The 27,377-nt window shown below is 40.5% G+C and overlaps 1 protein-coding gene across 1 annotated transcript in view; it reads left to right on the forward strand.

The window, feature by feature from the left end:
• The window catches only part of Dnah9 (dynein axonemal heavy chain 9), a 352,309-nt gene that overhangs the window by 284,404 nt on the left and 40,528 nt on the right, over positions 1 to 27,377 (forward strand). The window contains exons 57-60 of the mRNA XM_021178488.2: positions 7,268 to 7,408; positions 18,930 to 19,100; positions 20,441 to 20,563; positions 26,821 to 27,014. Of these exons, the coding sequence (XP_021034147.1) occupies positions 7,268 to 7,408; positions 18,930 to 19,100; positions 20,441 to 20,563; positions 26,821 to 27,014 (629 nt within the window). The remainder of the gene's footprint in view (positions 1 to 7,267; positions 7,409 to 18,929; positions 19,101 to 20,440; positions 20,564 to 26,820; positions 27,015 to 27,377) is intronic.

Below are 27,377 nucleotides of genomic sequence, written 5' to 3' on the forward strand. Positions count from 1 at the left end.
GCATCATTGACATATGGTAGTTAGATTTTTCTTAGAGTTTCTTATTAATTAGCATTTTCATCTCAAGCATTACTGTTTGTGTATTCTTCAACTTTTTATCCCCTCCTAGTGAGTTTGAAACAGATCGCAAATTCTGGTAGACTCTAGGCTATAGGATGTCAAATCCATTTGTGTAGGGGGTGTCTCTTATTTAATCCCTGTTGTGTTACTCCCCCACCGGGTCCTGCTTCTAGCGATCACCGATCCAATCTCTGCTTCTGTGTCATCCATTTTCCAAGTTAGCAAAATCACAAAATGCTTGGGTTCCTATACCTGGCTTATTTTACTTAACACAGTTCCTTCCAGTTTCATCTACTTTACCAATGCCAGAGCAACAAGCCTCCTTTTAGCTGGATAGTAATCCATTATCACATCTCCTTCATTTATCCATGTGTCAATGAACTTCTTGGTTGGTTCTATGACATAACTATCATGAACTGAGAATACTGTTTGCATTAAACTTTCTCCTGACACATGGAGCTCATCCCTTAGATATGTGTCCAGGGGTAGATCAAGGATGAATTGTGCTGATTGCTTAGCTTTTATATTTTGGTTTTTATTGTTTTCTATGTTGGCTATAGTAATTTTTAAAAATATTTATCTATTTTTTATGTGCATGAAAATTTGTATGTATATAGTGCACTACTTAGGTTCCTAGTGTGTGCAGAACCCAGAAAACAGTATAAGATCCTCTGAAACTAGAATGATAAATACTTGTAAACTACCACACAGATGGTAGGGATTAAACCAGTATTCCGTGTAAGAGCTTCAAGTAGCTATAGGACTTCACATTCCCATCAACTGTACATAAGCATCCTCCTCCTCCTACACCCCTACAAAATGTTCATCAGTTTTAACTTTAAAAGGTTTATTGACATCAAAAAAACAAACCATTTCCTTGAATATTTTTATGTTTTCCTTTGTTTATAAGAATTTCATACATGTATACAATAAAATATGATCATTAGTGGTAGTTTGAACAAGAATGGTCCCCATAAGCTCATATGTTTTAATGCATAGTCACCAGGCAGTGGTATTATTTGAAAGGATTATACGGATCATGAAGTGTGGACTTTTTGAAGGAAATATGTCACTGAGGCTTCAGAGGCCCACACCAGCTGCCTACTCACTCTTGATCAAGTTGCAACTCTCAGCTACTGCTCCAATATCTGCCTGCATACCACCATGCTCCTGACCATGATGATAATGTTCTAAACCTCTGAAACTATAAGGAAAACTGTAAGGAACTGAAAACTGTAAGCCCCCAGGAAAATTCTTTCTTTCAAGCATTGCCTTGGTCATGGTGTATCTTAACAATATGACAGTGACTAAGGCACATATTTACCCCATTATTTCCTCTTAAACTTCTCCAAAATCTTCCTATTCCATAAAATCCCTTCCAGCTTCATTTCTTTTCATGTTTTGATAAGCAATATGTCCAGATAGAGCTGTCCATATGCTCATGAACATGCATCTATCTACTGGAATATGGGTAACCTAGCAATGGCTACATCCTCAATACAGAATGATTCTCCCTCCCAAGAAACCATCCACTGACAATAGCTCCTCAATAAGTGGGTGGAGCCTGGAGATCATCTACTCCATCCATACTGAGATCATGATGGTTTGATATTCTGTAGATTCTGTGAAGGTAATGAGAGTTACTGTGAATTAATGATTCTAATAGCTATGTCATGTCCAGAAGATAGTTATTCACAATACTCCCTCCCATCCTCTGACACTTGCATTCTTTCTGCTTTCCCTCTGTGATGTTCCCAGAACCATGAGTGGGGCAGGTAATATAGATGTCTTGTTTAGAGCAGAGCACTCCATATCTTCTTCTCTGCAGTTTGGCCATCTTTATTTCTCTCAATTGACTCTTTATTCACTGAGAAAAGAAGCTTCTCTGTTGGATAGTGTGTCAGGTAGTGTTGGGTGGCACATGCCTTTAATCCCAGCACTTGGGAGGCAGAGGCAGGCAGATTTCTGAGTTCAAGACCAGCCTGGTCTACAGAGTGAGTTCCAGGATAGCTAGGACTATACAGAGGAAGAAGAAGAAGAAGAAGAAGAAGAAGAAGAAGAAGAAGAAGAAGAAGAAGAAGAAGAAGAAGAAGAAGAAGAAGAAGAAGAAGAATAGAAGTAGAAGAAGAAGGAGGAGGAGGAGGAGGAGGAGGAGGGGGAGGAGGAGGAGGAGGAGAAGAAAGAAAGAAAGAAAGAAAGAAAGAAAGAAAGAAAGAAAGAAAGAAAGAAAAAGAAAGAAAGAAGGAAGGAAGGAAGGAAGGAAGGAAGGAAGGAAAGAAAGAAAGAAAGAAAGAAAGAAAGAAAGAAAGAAAGAAAGAAAGAAAGAAAGAAAGAAAGAAAGAAAGGAAGGAAGGAAGGAAGGAAGGAAGGAAGGAAGAAAGAAAGAAAGAAAGAAAGAAAGAAAGAAAGAAAGAAAGAAAGAAAGGAAGGAAGGAAGGAAGGAAGGAAGGAAGGAGGAGGAAGGAAGGAGGAAAGAAGGAGGAGGAGGAAGAGAAGAAGAAGAAGAAGAAGAAGAAGAAGAAGAAGAAGAAGAAGAAGAAGAAGAAGAAGAAGAAGAAGAAGAAGAAGAAAGAGAGAGAAAGAAAGAAAGAAAGAAAAGAAAGAAAGAAAGGAAGGAAGGAAGGAAGGAAGGAAGGAAGGAAGGAAGAAAGAAAGAAAGAAAGAAAGAAAGAAAGAAAGAAAGAAAGAAAGAAAGAAAGAAAGAAAGAAAGAAAGAAAGAAAAGCTGCTTCTCTAATCAAGATTGAGAGCAGCCCAGATCTGTGGGCATAAACATAATTATTTAGAGGTATTTTAGTATTATAACCATTCAACAAAATAACAACATCAAGGTTTTGCCCTTTGACCTCCCTGGACATGGGTTTTGACTAGGATTAAATTAAAAAGTATAAATATACTTCTAGAGAGCAGGCTTCCCATCCAATCAGGAGATAGGTAGTTACCCCATAATGGTCATGCCACTACTGCATGAGTGGGAATATTTCACCTGGCAGGCCAACAATGCAGTGTGCAACATCAAACATTGAGCAAGATCACTGGTGTTTTTTTCTCCCAAACAACCACGTAGTACTTTGCAGTTCTATAACAGCTAGCCAGCAGGGACAACTTTCCTGTTAGGCTTGAGACTGCTATTTTTATGTTCTTGCAGCCAGTGTGTGTTCTCTTTAGCAGTAGGATCTTGCCCAATAGTTGTAGTGAGTAACAAGGGCAATGGTCATAGCCTTTGTTGTTTGAAAAAAAAAAACCTCAGGGAAATCTTGGAACAAATAACTTGGAGGAAGGTATCTTATGCCCCGTGTCTTCTGGGGCCAACATGATTCACCTGTGCAGAGAAATTCCATTCCAACTCTCTTTGTTTTTTTTTTTTAAGTTTTATTTTTGAAATGAGTATCCTAGCTGCTGTGTTTACATATGGCCCTTTCATGCATCCATAGCTTGAGGTAATAGCAATTCAAACTAAAGTGGGATCATCCTTTTTCTTTACTGATTTTCTTCTTTCTTTGATGATATGGAAGATGTCACTCTGTTCTCTTTTAAAAATTTTTTTTTGCTTATATATCATATGCACTTCATTGTAAATGTGACTTTAATATATATGTTTCAATGAGGTATAAAATTAAGCAATATATCTACCATCTTCCCAAACAATTTTAGAGTACTTTAATTTTAATTATTTCCTTGTTATTGTTTCATAATGTATCCTGTGGTTTGTTATTGCTGTTAAGAGTCTGCTTTCAATCTAATTACTATTCTTTTATAGGTACTTTATACTTTCTGATGGCTTTTAATATTCTAATGTCATCATTGGTGTTCTAAAATTTCACTGTATGATAAAGATGCATCCTTATTTATCATAAGAGGGATATACTTCTTTCAAATAAAAGCTCTGATATTTTGTTAATCTTGGAAATTATTAGCTTTAGACCTTACCTCTCCTCCATTTTCTTTATTCTCTACCTGTTTCTGTTAAACTTAGTTAGACTCCCTCACCCTACCTGCCAATTCTTATAAATGCTCACAACTTTCCATTCGTGTATCTTTCTGAGTTCATTTTAATCATTCTTCAGATCTTCCAGTTTCCTTATTCTATTTTCAATTCCACTATTTATCTCGTTCACTATTGCATCTAAATAACTGTGTTATTTTCAGGCATTCTTATCAGTTCCTTTTCAGGTAAGCCAGCTCCTTTTTTGAATACCTTTGTTGGAGGCTTTCTGGTATATCTACTGCTCTAAGTAGACTCATTTAATGGTTGTTTTAGGGTTGTTTAATTGCCTTCCATTCTTAGTGTACTGATCTTTGTGAATTATGTTTTTTAGGAAAGGAGGTTGTTTTGGAAGAGAGAAGGTCTTTGTTTTTGAGACAAGATCTAACTCTGTGGCCCAGGCTGGCCTTGACCTTGTGATTTTCCTGCCTTAGTCTCCCAAGTGCTAGATGGAAGAAGTCTTCTAATTTTCTCCTTTGGTAATGATTCTATCTGAGGTACTTTCTGTTGCTGTGATGAAACACCATGACCAAGGTATCATAGAAAAGGAAAGCATTTAACTTGGAAGTCACAATTCCAGAGCATTTGTGCCCATGACAATCATGGCAGGCATCATAGTGGTGGGCAGGCAGCAGACAGGCATGATGCTGGAGCAGTAGCTGAGAGCTTAGACCTCAATCCACAAGCACAAAGCAAAGATGCATGAACTTTTGAAAGCTCAAAACCACCCCCAATGTGACACATCTCCTCCAACTAGACTGTACATCTATGCTCAACTGTCCCACCAAGGAGGAACCAAGAATTCCAACAGATGAGCCTATGAAGGCCATTCTCATTCAAACCACCACATTTCCCTTCCCAGAACCCAAAGCTTATGGCCATGTCATAATGTAAAATGTATTCAAAAAGCCCCCAGAGTCATTCACAGTTTAAAAGTCCAAAGTCCAAATTTTCTTCTGAGACTCTCAGCAATCTTTCAACTGTAATCTCTGTAAAATCAAAAAGCAAATTACATACTTCCATTATACAATATATATTAACATTCCAAAACAGAGGAAAGAGGACATAGTGAGCAAATACTGTATCAAAGATGAAATCCCAGCAGGGGCAAACTCCAAATCCTGTAATTCTATGTCTAATACCAATGGCTTTTATGCCTCTTTCTTCCAGCTTTGCTGACTGTAACATACTTCTCTCTTCTCTAGATCCACTTCTGTCTGCAGCTGTCCTTGGCAGGTATCCCACAGCTCTGGCATCTTCAATATCCTGACATCCCCAGTACAGTTTACTTTTACAGATTCACACTATGGGTACTCTTGGTATCCATGTAAGGACTTACAGACTATTCATTTGGCCTCTGCAGCTTGCTTTAACCACAGAAGAAGATTCTACAGCTCCTTTACTCTTGTATCACTCATGACTCTAAAGCCAGAAGTACATGACTGATGCAGCCAAGTTCTGCTGCTTGCGTGGGATGGAACCTGGACCCTCCCTTGCTTTACATTTGCATATTCTTTGACTTGCTGAAGCATATGCTTTCCATTTTGTAATTGCAGGATGAATTGAGTCTTGAAATGATAGCACCACTCCCTTTATTCCATTTCACATCGGGCCTCTCCTTATCTTTACAGAACAAGCATTGGCCCTAACATTAAATTTCCTGATGCTCTCTTTCTTTTAAAAATTACCATTTTATATTTTCTTCCATTCTTTCTCTTGTTCATTTTAAATCTTCATGAGTGGTTACTAATATACAAGTGACAGAATCAATATTAGACTTTCTTAAAATCTCTGTCAATGAAATTTCGTCCCATAGCTTCAATTTAGCCTTAAGCAGATTCTTAGTATAAGGGTAAAAGGGAGCCACATACTTCGCCAAAATATCACAAGAATGGTCTCTAGCCTAGTGGCTAGTCTTGTCCTCCTTTGACATCTCTTGAGCTTGGCCTTCATAGTGGACACTGCCCTCAGCACTACTGTCTTCCATGCTCCCATTAAAACAGCCCATTAAGTCCTATTTATAATGTTCAACCACTTTCCTAGTCCAAAGTCCCATTGTCTTTCACAGTCCTCCAAAACTTACCATGCTCAGGCCTGTCACAGCAATAGCCCTTTTTCTGGTACCAATTTCTGTCTTAGTTACTTTTCTTCTGCTATGATAAATTACCATGACCAAGGTAACTTATAGAATAAAGCATTTACAGTTTCAGAGGGTTAGAGTCTACCATGGTGGGGCACACAGAAGCAAGCAACTAGGTATGGTGTTGGAGCAGTAGGCAAGAGCTTAGATCTTTTTCCATAAGCACAAGGAAGAGTGAGCTAACTAAGAATAGCATGGGTTTTGGAAATCTCAAAGCCCATGCCTAAGTGCACACCTCCCGCAGCAAGATCACACCTCCTAATCCTTCCCAAGTAGTTCCACCAACTGGAGATCAAATATTCAAATATGAGGTATAGGAGCCATTCTCATTCCACAATTTCCAACTGTAAATTGTAATCATTTGATCTGAGAACATGCTGTTTCCTGATGTGCTCTCCACTTCCTAACATTTTAATTCTATGTTGGAATATAAGGACAAAAAAGAGTTGAAGTCAATGGGTAAAGACACAATCTTACAGAAATATACATTCTGGATACTTAACTCTCTTAATACCTGTGACATGAACACCTCTGAAAACAAAATATTCCACTGAAAGAATTTCCTTATGACTTAGTATATAGCTATTCCATTTAAATTAAGAAAAGGACTAGGTTTGTAGCTCAATGATGAGATACTTTTTTGGCATGTACAGGTCTCTGGAATTAACCCCTATTATCACATGCATGCATGTATGCACATGTGCACACACACACAAACATACACATCCCCTCACAAGAATGAAAATTACGGTATGCCTCCTTCTCTGACTTCTACTACTTCTTACTTTTGAGTGATGTGTATCTCTTAGTTTTTCAAGAAATCATCCCATTAGACATGGTGCTTAGAATTTTCCATATTTCCCAACTAGAGGAGCTGACACACTCACTGTCAGGCAAAGCTGGGATTGTATAATCTTCATTTACACTTGAGTTCTACTAAGGAATATCACAGTGAATTTTTTTTGAGCTTCTGCCCACCCCAGTTCTCTGCACTCCATATTCAGGTAAGTATCTACTCGTGTGAAATGTTGAGGATACGTCCCTAAAGTCCTGATTGGTTTAAACAATGATCTGTGTTTCCAGGTCCAAGAAGCCAAATTGACAGAAGTAAAAATTAATGAGGCCCGAGAGCACTATAGGCCAGCAGCTGCCCGGGCATCTCTGCTGTACTTCATCATGAATGACCTCAGCAAGATCCATCCAATGTATCAGTTCTCCCTCAAGGTAAGTTTCACTTGGACTTTCCCCCATAATCATAATATATCAAGATAGCACAACCAACCTAGGGCACTATGAGGACTTACCCATCTTCTTCATTAATGATGACAGATCTTCAAGATTTAAGCCAGAGAAGCAGCTACATTGATTTTAGACTTATGTGACAGTCCTCGCTTCTTTGATTTCATCTTACATAATTTAACCATAACAAAAGAGGATGCTGCAGTGAATATTGGCCTCATTTGTTCAGCAAGCAGATCGAACATCCATGAGTGCTGGATGATGCATAGCAAAGGGTACCAAGAAACAAACGAAGTGTAAGAAGTTTTTCTCTCCCCAAAGAGCTTACAAGATAATGGAGAAGATCCAAAATGTATATTGTTTTTTATTGATGAAAGACCAACTCTAGCAATTAAGAGAGGCCAGCATTAAATTACTTTTCTTATTATCCTAATATTCCCAAAGCTACTACTTAGGGCTGTTGAAATACCCATAAAACTAAAGTTCTTAGCACATTTTAAGTGCTGACTAAACTTATTGTACTCATGAAAAAATAAAGACCTATAAATTTTTGGGACTCGATGAAAGTACATCTTATCCCCTAGTGCATTCATCAAAACCATAATTAAAGAGGCGTTAAGATGTCATGGGTGGGGGAGTTCTGAACAACATCATTGGTTTGAACCAATAAGCAGAAAGGTTACACACACACACACACACACACACACACACACACACAAGAGGGAGAGGGGCATTTTCCTTACACTGGAACCTGAATGCACACAGAAGGCATACCTAGGTTCCATAAAATATTTCCCATTTAATTAACAGTGGAAGTCAAGGTCAGCATGTAGGGTTGGTAATAAGTGGCTTCCAATACCTGGGGCTCATTTAATCGGAGATGACCTGTCACTGTTTCCTAATGTCTTTCTTACATGATACTCTGCATCATGGAGGGACTCAGTTTATGGTATTTTGTAGTTTTAGAAATAAACATAGGTTCATATTTATACCATAGGAACATGCAAATAATTACAAGATAGTAAAAAGCCAGCATAAAAATGAGCATAAGCAAACTACAGGATAATGTTCCTAGTTCAAGAGTAGATGAAATTCACTATCAGTACCAGGAACCTGCCACAATGATGCTTTCTGAAAACAAGAGATCATGTGAAAGCTGTGAATATGCTTTCAAAGGGTTGTTTTCAGTTGTTTTACAGTGATCACAGTCTGATGCAGAAGACTCTGAAGCATGTCTTCCAAAAAATGAAGAAGTCACCTGGCATGGTGGCATACCTGTACTGCTAATCTTGAGGTGTGGTGCTGAGGTACAAGGATTATGAGTTTAAGACCAGTTTAGTATACTGAATTGGTCTAAGAAGGAAGGGAAGGAAGGAAGGAAGGAAGGAAGGAAGGAAGGAAGGAAGGAAGGAAGGAAGGAAGGAAGGAAGGATAGAAGGGAGGAGAAAGAAAGAAAGAAAGAAAGAAAGAAAGAAAGAAAGAAAGAAAGAAAGAAAGAAAGAAAGAAAGAAAGGGAAGGAAGAAAAGAAAGAAAAGGAGAGGAGAGGAGAGAGGAAAGAGGAAGAGGAAAGAGGAAAAAGAGGAAAGAGAGAGGAAAGAGGAAAGAGGAAAGAAAGAGGAAAGAGGAAAGAAAGAGGAAAGAAAGAGGAAAGAGGAAAGGGGAAAGAAAGAGGAAAGGGGAAAGAAAGAGGAAAGGGGAAAGGGGAAAGGGGAAAGAAGGGGAAAGGAAAGGAAAGGAAAGGAAAGGAAAGGAAAGGAAAGGAAAGGAAAGGAAAGGAAAGGAAAGGAAAGGAAAGGAAAGGAAAGGAAAGGAAAGGAAAGGAAAGGAAAGGAAAGGAAAGGAAAGGAAAGGAAAGGAAAGGAAAGGAAAGGAAAAAAAAAGGAAAAAGGAAAAAGGAAAAAGGAAAAAGGAAAAAGGAAAAAGGAAAAAGGATAAAGGAAAAAGGAAAAAGGAAAAAGGAAAAAGGAAAAAGGAAAAAGGAAAAAGGAAAAAGGAAAAAAGAAAAGAAAAGAAAAGAAAAGAAAAGAAAAGAAAAAAGAGAAGAGTGGGGAAAGTATTTTCGATCCTGATGTTGTTGTTAAGAATGCCAAGGACAGGACATTCGCCAGCTACCCACAACACCCGCCACAGGATCTTAAGACTTCTGGTGAGTGGAACACAGCTTCTGCTCCAATCCAATTGCGCGCGGGACCTGAGACTGCATTAGTTAGGGAAGCAGAAACCGGCCTGAGTAGGGCCACAGGCCTCATCCGGCCGGATCAGCACAGGGGTAGCTTGAGCGCAGGGTCGCCTGACACCTGCCAGCTACCCACGACCCCCGCCACAGGATTTTGAGACTGCTGGTGAGTGGAACACAGCTTCTGCTCCAGTCCAATCACGTGGGACCTGAGACTGCTTTGGTTGGGGAGGCAGAAATCCGGCCTACGTAGGGCCACAAGCCTCTTCCGGTCAGAAAAGCACCGGGGTAGCTAGGGCGCAGGGTCGGCTGACACTCGCCAGCTACCCACAACACCCGCCACAGGATCTTAAGACTTCTGGTGAGTGGAACACAGCTTCTGCTCCAATCCAATTGCACGCAGGACCAGAGACTGCATTAGTTAGGGAAGCAGAAAACCGGCCTGAGTAGGACCACAGGCCTCTTCCGGCTGGACCAGCACCGGGGTACCGCCAGCTACCCACGACCCCCCGCCGCAGGATTTTGAGACTGCTGGTGAGTGGAACACAGCTTCTGCTCCAATCTTTAAACAGTGACAACGATAACAACTAACCCCAGAGATTACCAGATGGCGAAAGGTAAACGTAATAATCTTACTAACAGAAACCAAGACCACTCACCATCATCAGAACCCAGCACCCCCACTTCGCCCAGTCCAGGGCACCCCAACACACCGGAAAAGCTAGACACGGATCTAAAAGCATATCTCATGACGATGGTAGAGGACATCAAGAAGGACTTTAATAACCCACTTAAAGAATTACAGGAGAACATGGCTAAAGAGTTACAAGTCCTTAAAGAAAAACAGGATAACACAATCAAACAGGTAGAAGTCCTTAAAGAAAAACAGGATAACACAATCAAACAGGTAGAAGTCCTTAAAGAAAAACAGGAAAACACATCCAAACAGATGATGGAAATGAACAAAACCATACTAGACCTAAAAAGGGAAGTAGACACAATAAAGAAAACCCAAAATGAGGCAACACTGGAGATAGAAACCCTAGGAAAGAAATCTGGAACCATAGATACGAGCATCAGCAACAGAATACAAGAGATGGAAGAGAGAATCTCAGGTGCAGAAGATTCCATAGAGAACATCAGCACAGCAATCAAGGAAAATGTAAAATGCAAAAAGATCCTAACTCAAAACATCCAAGAAATACAGGACACAATGAAAAGACCAAACCTACGGATAATAGGAGTGGATGAGAATGAAGATTTTCAACTCAAAGGACCAGCAAACATCTTCAACAAAATTATAGAAGAAAACTTCCCAAATCTAAAGAAAGAGATGCCCATGAACATACAAGAAGCCTACAGAACTCCAAATAGACTGGACCAGAAAAGAAATACCTCCCGGAACATAATAATCAGAACAACAGATGCTCTAAATAAAGATAGAATACTAAAAGCAGTAAGAGAAAAAGGCCAAGTAACATATAAAGGCAAGCCTATCAGAATTACACCAGATTTTTCACCAGAGACTATGAAAGCCAGAAGATCCTGGACGGATGTTATACAGACACTAAAAGAACACAAATTCCAGCCCAGGCTACTATACCCAGCCAAACTCTCAATTAACATAGATGGAGAAACCAAAGTATTCCACGACAAAACCAAATTCACACATTATCTCTCCACGAATCCAGCCCTTCAAAGGATAATAACAGAAAAAAACCAATACAAGGACAGGAACCACGCCCTAGAAACAACAAGAAGGTAATCCCTCAACAAACCTAAAAGAAGAAGCCACAAGAACAGAATGCCAACTTTAACAACAAAAATAACAGGAAACAACAATTACTTTTCCTTAATATCTCTTAATATCAATGGACTCAACTCCCCGATAAAAAGACATAGACTAACAAACTGGCTACACAAAAAAGACCCAACATTTTGCTGCTTACAGGAAACTCATCTCAGAGAAAAAGATAGACACTACCTCAGAACGAAAGGCTGGAAAACAATTTTCCAAGCAAATGGTATGAAGAAACAAGCTGGAGTAGCCATTCTATTATCTGATAAGATTGACTTCCAACCCAAAGTCATTAAAAAAGACAGGGAGGGACACTTCATACTCATCAAAGGTAAAATCCTCCAAGAGGAAATATCAATGCTGAATATCTATGCTCCAAATACAAAGGCAGCCACATTCATTAAAGAAACTTTAGTAAATCTCAAAGCACACATTGCACCTCATACAATAATAGTGGGAGACTTCAACACACCACTTTCACCAATGGACAGATCATGGAAACAGAAACTAAACAGGGACACAGAGAAACTAAGAGAAATTATGAATCAAATGGATCTGGCAGATATCTACAGAACATTCTATCCTAAAACAAAAGGATATACCTTCTTCTCAGCACCTCATGGCACCTTCTCCAAAATTGACCACATAATTGGTCACAAAACAGGCCTCAACAGATACAAAAATATTGAAATTGTCCCATGCATCCTATCAGATCACCATGGACTAAGGCTGATCTTCAATAACAAAATAAATAATAGAAAGCCAACCTTCACGTGGAAACTGAACAACACTCTTCTCAATGATACCTTGGTCAAGGAAGGAATAAAGAAAGAAATTAAGGACTTTTTAGAGTTCAATGAAAATGAAGCCACAACATACCCAAACTTATGGGACGCAATGAAAGCATTTCTAAGAGGAAAACTCATAGCTCTGAGTGCCTCCAAAAGGAAACTAGAGAGAGCACACATTAGCAGCTTGACAACACACCTAAAAGCACTAGAACAAAAGGAAGCAAATTCACCCAAGAGGAGTAGAAGGCAGGAAATAATCAAACTCAGGGGTGAAATCAACCAAGTGGAAACAAGAAAAACTATTCAAAGAATCAACCAATCAAGGAGCTGGTTCTTTGAGAAAATCAACAAGATAGATAAACCCTTAGCCAGACTCACTAGAGGGCACAGGGAAAGCATCCTAATTAACAAAATCAGAAATGAAAAAGGAGACATAACAACAGATCCTGAAGACATCCAAAACACCATCAGATCCTTCTACCAAAGGCTATACTCAACAAAACTGGAGAACCTGGATGAAATGGAGAAGTTCCTAGACAGATACCAGGTACCAAAGTTGAATCAAGATCAGGTTAATGATCTAAACAGCCCTATATCCCCCAAAGAAATAGAAGCAGTCATTAATAGTCTCCCAACTAAAAAAAGCCCAGGACCAGATGGGTTTAGTGCAGAGTTCTATCAGACCTTCAAAGAAGATCTAATCCCAGTTCTTCACAAACTATTCCACAAAATAGAAACAGAAGGTACTCTACCCAACTCATTCTATGAAGCCACAATTACTCTGATACCTAAACCACAAAAAGACCCAACAAAGATAGAAAACTTCAGACCAATATCCCTTATGAATATTGATGCAAAAATCCTCAATAAAGTTCTGGCTAACCGAATCCAAGAACACATCAAAACAGTCATCCATCCTGACCAAGTAGGTTTCATCCCAGGGATGCAGGGATGGTTCAATATACGGAAATCCATCAACGTAATCCAGTATATAAACAAACTCAAAGACAAAAACCACATGGTCATCTCGTTAGATGCGGAAAAAGCATTTGACAAGATCCAACACCCATTCATGATAAAAGTCTTGGAAAGATCAGGAATTCAAGGCCCATACCTAAACATGATAAAAGCAATCTACAGCAAACCAGTAGCCAACATCAAAGTAAATGGTGAGAAGCTTGAAGCAATCCCTCTAAAATCAGGGACTAGACAAGGCTGTCCACTTTCTCCATACCTATTCAACATTGTACTTGAAGTCCTAGCCAGAGCAATTCGACAACAAAAGGAGATCAAAGGGATACAAATTGGAAAAGATGAAGTCAAAATATCACTTTTTGCAGATGATATGATAGTATATATAAGTGACCCTAAAAATTCCACCAGAGAACTCCTAAGCCTGATAAACAGCTTCGGTGAAGTAGCTGGATATAAAATTAACTCAAACAAATCAATGGCCTTTCTCTACACAAAGAATAAACAGGCTGAGAAAGAAATTAGGCAAACAACACCCTTCTCAATAGTCACAAATAATATAAAATATCTTGGCGTGACTCTAACTAAGGAAGTGAAAGATCTGTATAATAAAAACTTCAAGTCTCTGAAGAAAGAAATTATAGAAGATCTCAGAAGATGGAAAGATCTCCCATGCTCATGGATTGGCAGGATCAACATTGTAAAAATGGCTATCTTGCCAGAAGCAATCTACAGATTCAATGCAATCCCCATCAAAATTCCAAATGAATTCTTCAACGAATTAGAAAGTGCAATCTGCAAATTCATCTGGAATAACAAAAAACCTAGGATAGCAAAAACTCTTCTCAAGGATCAAAGAACCTCTGGTGGAATCACCATGCCGGACCTAAAGCTCTACTACAGAGCAATTGTGATAAAAACTGCATGGTACTGGTATAGTGACAGACAAATAGACCAATGGAATAGAATTGAAGACCCAGAAATGAACCCACACACCTATGGTCACTTGATCTTCGACAAGGGAGCTAAAAACATCCAGTGGAAGAAAGACAGCATTTTCAACAAATGGTGCTGGCACAACTGGTTGTTAACATGTAGAAGAATGCGAATCGATCCATTCCTATCTCCTTGTACTAAGGTCAAGTCTAAGTGGATCAAGGAACTTCACATAAAACCAGAGACACTGAAACTTATAGAGGAGAAAGTGGGGAAAAGCCTTGAAGATATGGGCACAGGGGAAAAATTCCTGAATAGAACAGTAATGGCTTGTGCTGTAAGATCGAGAATTGACAAGTGGGACCTCATGAAACTACAAAGCTTCTGCAAGGCTAAAGACACCATCAATAAGACAAAAAAACCACCAACAGATTGGGAAAGGATCTTCACCTATCCTAAATCAGATAAGGGACTAATATCCAATATATATAAAGAACTCAAGAAGGTGGACTCCAGAAAGTCAAATAACCCCATTAAAAAATGGGGCTCAGAACTAAACAAAGAATTCTCACCTGAGGAATACCGAATGGCAGAGAAACACCTGAAAAAATGTTCAACATCCTTAATCATCAGGGAAATGCAAATCAAAACAACCCTGAGATTCCACCTCACACCAGTCAGAATGGCTAAGATCAAAAATTCAGGTGACAGCAGATGCTGGCGAGGATGTGGAGAAAGAGGAACACTCCTCCATTGTTGGTGGGATTGCAAGCTTGTACAACCACTCTGGAAATCAGTCTGGCGGTTCCTCAGAAAATTGGACATAGTACTACCGGAGGATCCAGCAATACCTCTCCTGGGCATATATCCAGAAGATGTCCCAACCGGTAAAAAGGACACATGCTCCACTATGTTCATAGCAGCCCTATTTATAATAGCCAGAAGCTGGAAAGAACCCAGATGTCCCTCAACAGAGGAATGGATACAGAAATTATGGTACATTTACACAATGGAGTACTACTCAGCTATTAAAAATAATGAATTTATGAAATTCCTAGCCAAATGGATGGACCTGGAGGGCATCATCTTGAGTGAAGTAACCCAATCACAAAAGAACTCACACAATATGTATTCACTGATAAGTGGATATTAGCCCAAAACTTAGGATACCCAAGATATAAGATACAATTTGATAAACGCATGAAACTCAAGAAGAATGAAGACCAAAGTGTGGACACTGTGCCCCTTCTTAGAATTGGGAACAAAACACCCAGGGAAGGAGTTACAGAGACAAAGTTCGTAGCTGTGATGAAAGGATGGACCATTTAGAGACTGCCGTATCCAGGGATCCATCCCATAATCAGCTTCTAAACGCTGACACCATTGCATACACTAGCAAGATTTTGCTGAAAGGACCCAAATATAGCTGTCTCTTGTGAGACGATGCCGGGGCCTAGCAAACACAGGAGTGGATGTTCACAGTCAGCTATTGGATGTATCACAGGGCTCCCAATGGAGAAGCTAGAGAAAGTACCCAAGGAGCTAAAGGGATCTGCAACCCTATAGTTGGAACAACATGATGTACTAACCAGAACCCTGGAGCTCTTGTCTCTAGCTGCATATGTATCGAAAGATGGCCTAGTCGGCCATCAATGGAAAGAGAGGCCCATTGGACTTGCAAACTTTATATGCCCCAATATAGGGGAATGCCAGGGCCAAAAGAATGGGAATGGGTGGGTAGGGAAGTGGGGGGCGCTATGGGGGACTTTTGGGATAGCATTGGAAATGTAATTGAGGAAAATATGTAATAAAAATATTAAAAATCAAAAAAAAAAAAAGAATGCCAAGGACAGTTGTTCACAGACTGATGTGATCTTTGAGAACAAATTTAAATGTGTAATGATTAAGTAACTGTGATAAGATCTAAAACAGCAGAAAGGCAAAAGAGGAAGAAGGGGGGTTCCATGGGCACTGTATGTAAATGGTGTGTACAGATACACATGCAGGCAAAAAAAAATCTTTCACACAAAAATTTAAATAAATAAATCTTTTAAAATAATTACAATTATAATAAAGAGACGTGAGCCTATCTCAGTCCTAGCAGATAGGGCTCCGTACGTACCAGGCTCCATAAAGCACTTGTAAATAAATGTAGGTGACTTTTAGCCCCTGGTCTTGAGCCCCATTTACATTCTCTCTAACAATTTTCAGGCATTAGTGGGGCACAGTCATCCACTCTGTGTTTTCCAGTGCCTATAGTAAGTCAAGGGTGGGATTCTGGGAAATGTGAGCACCAGAACCATCCCTACTCTCAGAATGTGCATATTATATTCTCATAAGTAGAAAGAATTATTTTAAATACTAGTATGTTAGAAACTTGATTTTGCCCATTAAAGTTTCAGAACAACTGTTGAGCATCTTCAAGGGTAGCTAAAGTCAGTGAAAAAAAAAAAAACCCTCTGGGAGGGGAGCCCTTCTAGGGAAGCTGCAAATGTGGGGTCAGGCCCAACCCCAGCCCCAGAGACACTGACACACCAAAAGGGAGATGTACTAGCAGCCAACATACGTATAGTGTAAAATAAATGCTAAATGTAGCCAAAATTTATATTTTTCTTTGAATACTTTCTGGATTTATAAATGACATTACTCAAATTCAGTATCTCAGGGTTATTTAGTGATCACTTCCTTTGAAGGACATTTTAGAGGAAATGGCAGTAATGGCAATGAGAAGGTGAGCTATCCTGACCCTCTGACTACCTAGCTCTGCCAGTGGAAACTTCCCACATTGCTCCCTGTGGCCCTGGGGGACATTATCAGCCTCTAATGAGCTACTATTTTATTTAAACTCTATCAAGGGGAGGTAAATACAATGGGTTGGGTTAAGCAGTGGCAGAAGACTCGCTGAGATCACCAGCAACCGAAGAAAGCTCCTAAGACTTTGTTAACAGGAAACACCTTGGTACTGTGAGACAGAAATGTACACCCTCACCATTCTTAAATGAAGAACACCAAGCCTCAAACCTTACATGGCTTCCACTGAGGCCCAAATACTTGATGTTGTAGAGACTGAAAGGTCTTTATTTTACTTCTTGGAACCACAAAAGAAAAAATGGGGAGACGAATAGACATCTGCAGAACTAAGGATTAAATCAATTTATATATTGGTTATTTCCTTTCATTATTTGTTCTATCCATCTTACACTTAAAATATGGTATCCCAAATATTTATTTTTATGAGAAATCACTAAGTTTCAAATGATAGAATATTAGTCACATGTAGGCTTAGACTTTTTTCAAACTGTCTTTAGTAAGGGTTCCCAAATGCTTCAATCCCACCACTTCTAGCCCACCATCCAAAGACAGGAGAGAAAGGATCATAAACAGGACAATGGGATGTGGATCTGTTTAGAAGTAGTTATTTGGGGGCAATTCCAATCTCTGTTGTCAGGATGTAGGCAGTCCAGTTCAGTAGTATCGGGTTCCTAACAGACCAATTCAAAAGTGTCACCAAACATGAATCAGCAGCCGTGGCCAAATCAGTACAAGTCAGCAGGAGTGACCAGAATCAGATGGAATGCCAGAAGCAGTTCTCTGCCATGCGTCTCTCAATGACGTGAAGATCAGAGAAGACATGAGCCCAAGGAAGCATCGCACAGCTAGGAATCCAAGTGTTCTGTCACTGTCCGTTGGGTCCTGCTTATGCTCTCTCCAAACATCATGTGTCTTCTCACAGATCTGCTACGGCAAAAGATCACATAAGTCTGCATCACATGACACAACCAGGAATCTCCACTGCAGTCGCATCATTTTTATTTCATACCATGCCCTGTTTGTAGCTCAGAGATGGAGCTTAAAGGAGGCGGTGCTCTTTTCACTGCAGGAAAAGGCAGTGAGATTAAAAGATACTCACAAGGACTTAGGAGAATGAACGCAAAGCTACTAGAAACAAACAAGCAGCATCTGAGATTCTTGTTGAGAGGGAAAAGTCAGAAAATAAAATCATTCTCACTACCTACTATGTGCCAGGATCAGTTTTAGAAAGGGGAGTTGTTGAGATCATGGTCTCTATGCCGTCATCTATTAAATAACATCACTAACTCAAACAGTCATTCTTGGCTGGATTATCATCTTTGTGTTTAGGTAGTTATCCGATTAAAACTTACTAGATCAAGTCCTTCAGCTATAGCACATTTGTTTTTCATTGATTTCACTAATCAACACTCAACACACACATTTATTAAAACCATTCTGTGTTGCTAATAACCTCCGAGCCATCTCTCCAGTCCCTAATAGCACTGGGTAAGTTATAAAGATGAGCTTATTTTGGCACATAGTTGTTGGTCCAAGTTCCAGAGGCTATAATAGTGACATTCTGTCTGTTGGCAGAGTCTAGAAGTTGCATAGGACATCATTTGGTAAGAATCAGGGATCATACCTCTATGCCCTATTTGCTAATGACTTTACCTCTGAAAGACCCCTCCTCGGAATATCAAAATCAAATTAAGTTTCCATCCTCTTAAATACTCAGAGTAGGGATCAAATTCCAATGTGAGCTTTGGGAAAGACAAACTAAGAGCTAATAACATGTCTGGTGCCCCCAGAGAGGTGTCAAATCTCCTGAGACTGGCGTTACAGTTGTGAACAACAATGTGGGTGCTGGGAATCAAACCTGGGTCCCCTGGAAAGACCACCCAGTGCTCTTAACCTCTGAGCCACCTCTCCAGTCCTTGATAGCACAGCTTCTTGCTTTCAGTGAGTAACTAGAAAATTATAATATTCTTCATAGGGAAGAGGCTTCTAAAAATCACCTATGCTTCATCTTCTCTCCACAGGCCTTCAGCATTGTCTTCCAGAAAGCTGTGGAGAAGGCAGCTCCCAGTGAAAGTGTCAAAGAGCGAGTGACTAATCTAATAGACAGCATAACTTTCTCAGTGTACCAGTATACCACGCGTGGCCTCTTTGAGTGCGATAAGCTGACCTACCTAGCCCAGCTCACCTTTCAGGTAAAAGCAAATCAAAAGAAAAAATTTCCATGACTAATTTACCATTCAGTCAGCTTGCGTAAGAAATGATAGCATTTTTCAAAGGAGCTCAACCAGGTAGTCACATGCACTGACCCACCATAGTCCAGTTATGGCCGGGTCACACCCTCATAACTGACCATTGTCCTACTCAGAGCAGACATGTTTAATCCATCATTGTACTTTCTTCTTGCTGATACTGGATAATCTGAGATCTTCAAAATGTCCCTCCAGAAGCCACTACCAGCCAATCAAATTGGCACTGATCATACAAGCAATAGATTGGCACACAATCAATAGATCGGGCTTTCTATTGCTGTCATCATAACACACTAGGGGAGTTTTCAACAGCTTTGACTCTTGGGAACTTGAGAACTTAAGACTTTCTATGTCACTGTAACTAACATTAGGAATAAACCTTTTAATCCCATCAAAAAGCCTTAGAACTTCCCTTCTTTGTATGTACCTTCCTCACCACTCAGAATTGGGATTTTTCCATATATATAGTGCATAGCACAAGCCATATGAGCTCAAAGACCCTCTTCAATGCTAAAAGTCCAGTGACCTGTCATCCAATAGTCCTGTTTGTATGTTTCAGTGTCTGAGTTCATGTGTTCATGTTAGCACACCTATACCACTCACCCTCTATATGACCTAGATGACAGCATAACCTTCAAAGAAACCTGAATCCCACCTCTCATGTGACTCATCTCCACAGCCAAGACAAAGGCTTCCCATCCCGTGCGCATACCTCTCTTCGTGCCTCTCAAGTCCCTGTACCTTCAATCCCCTTTCCCTGGAAAGTTCTCCCTTCCTGTTTTAACATTCCCGTCTCTTACCTTCCCCAAAACCCCAAGACAGAAATTTTAGTTGGATTAATCCATTCCTTCTTGTGCCTGCTAGTCACTCCTCTACTTCAGAGCTCTTTATTGATTTATATATGCACTTCTATTTTGCATATATTCATATGTCGCTTTGACACTTCCTTCAAATCATGTCGTTTGTATGTGTCATCTGCTCAATTAAATTGCAGGCACATACTCCATGGCACTTATGATTGATATATAATACTTGCTAACCAAGATATATAGTCATCCTCTATGTGCATTTAAGCTGCTCTGGTGTTTTGGCTGAAAACAGATGCACACAGAAGAAATTTGCATGAATATACACTTCTAATCCACCCTCTTTAAAGAACCAAAATTGATGGGCAAGCTCTAGAGCTCAAGGCAGCAGTAATTACACTAAGTGACAAGCCCTAAGATCTCCAGCCTGCTGTGACCACAGCTGAAGAATCTCAGTGTTGTTGTTCTACATTGCAGATTCTCCTCGTGAACCAGGAAGTCAATGCAGCAGAGTTGGATTTCTTGCTTAGGGCTCCAGTACAGACAGGGACTCCCAGCCCAATGGAGTTCCTGTCCCACCAGGCCTGGGGAGGCATCAAGGTAAGTACCAATCCCTAGAAAAAGCCATGCTCTCCCAAAGGTTTGACTTAAATGCATGACATCAGTGTGTCTCTCTCAGAGTTGAAACATGGACCCATTTTGAACACACGAGTGTTCCCTTTCTTGCACCACCATAACAATCTCGTCCTATCCCAGGCTGCCAAGAAGCAACCAGTAAATGCTAGGGTGAGAGCTCTCCCTTAAGGATGGGAGGGAATCAAAATTTCTGATGTTTTGTGTTTTGTTTTGTTTTGTTTTGTTGTTTGTCAACTAAGCTTCCTTCCCTCTGCCAAGGCTTAGGGCTGGAATCTGTGTGGCTCAGATGAACCCAGGGACTTTTGTGAAGGTGCTCTATATCTCTTCCTGAAGTCAGGCCAGTGCTGGAGCTCTGTTAGGCATGTCTATTAGTCTGAACTGAAACTCCAAGCAAGAGGATCCTTCCCGACCTGGGACTCTTAGCGCTTAAGAGTAGTTCGTGTATATTGGATTTGTTGGGATACACTACTTGTCCTTTCAGCCTCTTGTTTATTTAAGAAATGGGTCTTGTTTGTTTCCAGTTAACACGAAAATGTGAAACACAGGTCTTACCATTTAGAAATAGCAAATCCAGGACACAAGTCCATGTTAGGCAGATTAGTCTAGTTTAGATTTTATGAATGTTGGAAAGATCACAAGCTAGAAAGTCCTTTCAGTAGGGACTAAATCCACACTTGGAACCAGACCTGATATCTACCAGGAAATGAGGAATGATTGACTCCTAGATCCAGAGTGTCCATGCCTGCACTCTATGGAGGCAGCTCCCCAGTACAGACCCAATGGGCACACGTGAAATAGCACATTTGTAAGATGAATCCCGTTTATGATCTTCCATGTTTGTTCTCCCAGTGTACAAATGTTTAATGGCACACAAGGGTGGCTACTTTGCTGGACTTGGAAATCCTGACCCAAGTGTCTGATGCCTTTATGAAAAGTCTGATCTGAAAGCAGTTCTGAATGAACCCATGTGCAGAACAAGAGGAACTATGAAGATGACTTAGTCCTTGGATTCAGATGTGTGTGTGTGTGTGTGTGTGTGTGTGTGTGTATGTGTGTGTGTGTGCATGAATAGAAGTATGAGTATGATTGTGTGTCTGAGCGGCATGTGTTGGGTGCAGGGGAAGCACTCTGGGATGTCACCTACCTCTTGGATCCTTTGTTTCCTTATATGTAAAATAGTCATCATAACATCTTCCACAAAGTAAACATTCAGGAATTAGAATCTGCTGATAGTTGTGGTGTTTGCTTCACAGGCTGCTGTTGTCCAGAACTATAAGCCAAGTTTTCTAAAAGGACAGAAGTGTACAGTTGTGGAGCCTGGAAATCTGAAGTGACAATATAGGCAGAACCAGGCTGTCTCTAAATCCTCTTGGCAGGACTTGTCTTTGCATCTTCCAGTTTCTGGGAGCCTGTGACATTCCTCAGGGCCCTATAGGCTCAGGCTCACTCAGGCTTCACCTGCACAGCCAAAGCTGTCTTCCTTCTGTGTGTCTCTTTCATTCTCGTAAACATACCTGTTACAGTGGACCTGGGCCTACCCTAATAAAACCATTTAAATTGAGCACACCTACAAAGACCATATTAATTTTTAAATTTAATTTTATTGAAAGACAAACAATGCTGGAGGATAATTCTTCAGTATATCTTTTGAGAAACACAATTCAAAATAATCCTGATTATCAATTTCGCCAATATAGGGGACATGCATGCTATGGCTGGTGGGGGTGTACCTATTAGAATCTGTCCACAGGGAAAAAATGTTCAGGCATGTGAACTGCCCAACTGAGCCATATCCCATTGTCTTTCTGTGTATTCTTCTTCACTATGCCCTCCACAACAAAAGTGAAGAAGAAACGATTCACAGGCTTCCACCTTACACAGCTCAACTAACTCACACCAGTATACAGATTCTTTCCTTCTCTCCTTTCACAGAGTGCATTGTTGGCATGACTTAGCTTCATTTTGGCTTTTTGTTTTGTTTTTGTGGACTGAGCTCATCTGGTTGTTTAAAGTCTTTTGCAAATGAGCAAAGCTCTCTCTCTCTCTCTCTCTCTCTCTCTCTCTCTCTCTCTCTCTCTCTCTCTCTCTCTCTCTCTCTCTCTCTCTCTCTCTTTCTCTGAGTTTGTTGTGTGGAACAGCAGCTCCAGACCCATCAAACTGGAGCACAGCCTGGGATGTGCACAGGTGAGGCACAGAGCAATATGTGGTATGCATCATGGAGGCTTTTGATGAATGCTTTTAAAGTGTTCCCTTGGATTATAGCCTAAAGAAACAAACTGAGTATAATTGAATAGGAGATAATAAAAAACAACAACAACAACAACATTTTAAAGGATTCTATCTAATGAGGGAGGTTGATTGCCTTTCTTCCTTCCCTAGAAGAACTAATAAGTAGGTAATGAATGACATTTCTGTGATAAAATCCTGCTTTTATTGTTATCCTTTGTAAGGATGTTTTCAGTCCCCTCAAAGGCTGAACTTTCAGGTAATGGGCATGTTCTGTTCTTCATTAGAAAATCTCATCTGTGCTGAATTTCTTTGTTTGCCTTTGAAAAGGCCCCTCACTGCCACTCTGGTTGTCAATTTAGCACTGTTGTATTTTGCTGCACAGTCCAAAGTAATTAGGTTAATTAGTCATTTCCATTTAGCATATTAGAAGGCTAGAAATCCCTTTTCCTCATTTGAGAGATTAAATGTTGCAATTGTGTTCATCAAAGAGCTTCAAGGATGTGGTTTCAGACCCAATCCTGGCAGCTGGGAGCTCTGGTCAGGGTGTAAATTGCTCTGTTTTGTGGTCACAATAAGGGTAATTGGACAGCAAAGGGTTAATGATGCTGCAAGCTGGTGGTGGGTTGGGGTACAGAGAGCCTGGAAGTAGATGAGAGTCAGATTCTCAGCACAGAGAGAAATAATGACAGCAGGTGCAGTTTTGCCCAGCCCAGCCCAGCCCAGCCCAGCCCAGCCCTCTTGCTGGTCCTGCAGATATCACACTTCCTTAAACATTTCCCAAAAGCTGCCTGTGCCCAAGGGTGTTCTTGCCCACAGAGAACTCACAGTCTTATGGGAATTAGAGATGAGTAATATAGCAATTGAAATCCAATAGCTGTCAAGGCTCCATGGAAGGAACTTTTATGGTCTTCAAAGCTTTGTGTCTATGCTAGAATATAAGCTATGGCACATGATCACCTGGCCTCATTTTTTGGCATGGACAAACCTAAGCCCAAGTAAATGTCATATCCAGTGATCTGTAAATTGTGGTACTAGGACTGAACTCTGCCTCCCTGCCCCTCATCCACCTTTCCTCAAAGCACCCCACATCACTTGTCATGGAAGAAGGTGTTTTTCATGCTATGTGGTTAGGGTAGAATTAGTAATCCACAGAGCCCAAGGAAGAGGATGTGTGTTCATCACCACAGAAGAACACAGGCACAGCCAGCCCTTCCACAGCCCTTCTTTGTCCTCATTCCCAGTAAGGATTCTCAGCTGCCCTTGTGCTTCTCATGGTCCCATCTCACCCTCAAGGTTTTGACTCACTTTTATCCCTCCCATAAGATGCTTTCTAATTCCTTCGACCTCTGTGCCTCCCTAACAGAATCCTCCATGCCTTCCACACTTTCTTCATCTCCCTTTTCCTTAAAAATTTAAGCTACTTGAAGGCACATACCTATTTTTTTCACTATTGTATTCTGATGTTCTTGGAATATAGTAGGAACTTGATAAATGTTGAAAGAATATATGAAGAAATAAATGAATGCATGCATAAATTAATTAACTGAAATGGATGGATTCAAATAATAATTTTTGAGCTTTTTAAAATTCATTGCATACTCTGGGTGTTTTAGACCCTCCATCTACTGTTGGAGAAATAAAATATAAAGGGAGAGTAGAAGCAGTGCACATCATGAAGTGTCATCAGGACATTGTCTGGTGTCAAATCCCCACTGAATTCACTTGTTTTTTGTCACTACAATGATATACCTAACAGCACAACTTATGGTATCAAGAATAATTTTGGTTCATGTTGGTATAGGATTCAGGTCGTCAGGATAGGGAAGGTGTGAGGGACAGCTCAATTTTCAGTGTGGTAGACCAGAAAGCAAGACCAAAGGTGGTCAGGGATAATATACCCATAAATATTCACTCCTAGTGACCTTCCTCCAGCCAGCCCTTTCCTCAAGTTTCCAAAATAATGCTATAAGCTGGGGATTAAGTATTAAAAATAAATGCTATATTTAAACCATAACACCCACCCAATATTTCAATATCAAGACTAATGATACCAAAGACACATTAAGAAGGCATAGTAAGATTTACTACTCTTTGCTCACACTGGAATGGACTGTCTGTAGCACATCCCTTACCTCAATGGTCAGGATCTTAACAGAAGGAACGGAAAGATCTTAAGGGCCAGGGGAAATGGTGAATAACAGCAAATAGTGTTTTCTGGACACAGCAGGTCAGCTGTGCATAGGAACTCACAGCGACTGTGGCAGCATGCACAAGGCCTAAGTCGGCTCGGCCAGACAAAGCCCCAGCATAAACAAAAGGAGGTAGGAGTTAGTTCCCTGAGGATTTATTGCCATTTGATAGCTACTTGGAGAAGATGCAATTTTCTTTATGGATGTGACTTTTGGTATGTAACCAGCACTCTAGGACAGTTATTATACCCAAGAGTATATGGAAAATATGATCTCAATTTGGGGGTAGGGGAAGAGAAAGCGATAAAACAAGATTGGGTGAGTAGGAAGGTGGAGATGGATCTGGGAGATGCTGGGGAAAGGGAATAAGTGTGATCAGAGTAATTTATACTACTTTGAGAATGAGGTTTTCTAGAAGGAAAGGGGAGCTTCCAGGAATTGCAAAAATGGCTGGAAATCCAGGAATGAAGACTACCCTGGGAGTCCCATTCATAGGAGCTATGACTGAGCCACAGTAAGGGCTATTATGCATGAGCAGAAGTTGCATGGTACAGGTTCCCTCCAGCTTCAGAGGAAGCAGTATCCTAGATTACTTCCTATCCTTCCCAAATAGGAGGAGGAGGAAGGGATAAGACATAAGCCATCAGCAATCAAACATCTAGGAATTGAGTGATTGTTTATTGGAAACTTAAGCTCTATGGATAGCTATAAGTGCTCTACGAAAAGGTGCAGGAACAGCATGTGCTAAATTACAGAGGATGTGCTGTGTTTGCCAACTTCGAACTGGACTTTGTAGAGCCTTAGCAAATAGTTAGCATAACCAGCACAAGAAAGGGAAATAGTCTAAGAAAGAGAAAGAAAATAGAACTTTAGCTGAATTGGCGGAGTCGGGCACATGCCCAAGATTGAAGCAGGAAAGCTCAACTGAGATGAGAGGGAGCAAGACACCTCAGAGAGAGGCATTAAATGAAGAAGTGTGGTTCCCACATTCTGTATTTCAAGTTGATCCTTATGTGATGGTTTGTATATCGTTGGACCAGGGAGTGGCACCATCTGAAGGTGTGGCCTTGTTGGAATAGGTGTGACCTGGTTGGAATGGGTGTGTCACTGTGGGTGTGGGTATAAGATCCTTACCCTAGTTGCCTGGAAGTCAGTCTTCCACTAGCAGCCTTTGGATGAAGACATAGAACTCTCAGCTCCTGCTGCACCATGCCTGCCTGGATATTGCCATGCTCCCACTTTGATGATAATGGACTGAACCTCTGAACCTGTAAGCCAGCCCCAATTAAATGTTGTTTTTCATAAGACTTGCCTTGGTCATGGTGTCTGTTCACAGCAGTAAAACCCTAACTAAGACACCTTACATACTAGGCAGTCCATGGAAATGCATCCTAGAGGCATCTGAGGGATAGATGGGCAGAGTGTGGTGGTATACTGAATGTGAAAACATAATGAAGAGCCTTTGACTTGGGTGTTGGGGCTCTGCGACCAGAAAACTACAGCACCTACTTCGACTCCCTTTTATAAGTAGCAGTGTGCGGCTGGCTGTGACCCAATCCACACATTTTATTTACAACTCTGCATGGTACTTGTGAGCAGTGTATTAGGGATGAGTTTGAGTATATTCTTCCACTTTCTTGATTACTTATAGAGGAAAATCCAAGACTCTAGACTAGCATGCAAGTGAGTCTGCTTTGTGTGTAGAATGCCACTTGCCTTTCCGCCCTCTACCTCCAATGCAGTGCAAGTCACAACTTTCTAGAAAACCTACAGTTTAGAACAGCATTCTCTGGCATTCTCTAGGCACTCTCATCAATGGAGGAATTCTGCAATCTGGACCGAGACATTGAAGGCTCTGCCAAGAGCTGGAAAAAGTTTGTGGAGTCAGAGTGTCCCGAGAAGGAGAAGTTTCCCCAGGAGTGGAAGAACAAGACAGCCCTGCAGCGCCTCTGCATGATGAGAGCCATGAGGCCTGACCGGATGACCTATGCCATGCGGTAGGAATCAGGGTACAGGTTCTGGGAAGGCATGTATACAGGACAATCTCAGGAAAAGCAGCCTGGCAGAGCTGCTCTTCAAGACCATGTTTATATAGTAATGGGCACATTTGTACTAAGACTAAAACCTATGAGACCAGTTACCTTGGGCATGCCATCTGTTGTCTTAATATCTTAATAGAAAGTGTGGAAGGAAAAACCCATCAATATGAACATTGAAAATTATACCAGGCACATAAAATATGAAGAAATATGGAGGGATCCAGAAGGCATATAGAAGTCCTATATTTAGGATCACTGAAACAAAGAAATTGAGGTAGTTATCATTCTAGCTATTTGACTTCTGATTTGACTTCTAACCTC

The sequence above is a fragment of the Mus caroli genome, unplaced genomic scaffold (assembly GCF_978045245.1).
Source record: "Mus caroli unplaced genomic scaffold, Mus_caroli_1 scaffold_13, whole genome shotgun sequence".
NCBI lineage: Eukaryota > Metazoa > Chordata > Mammalia > Rodentia > Muridae > Mus > Mus caroli.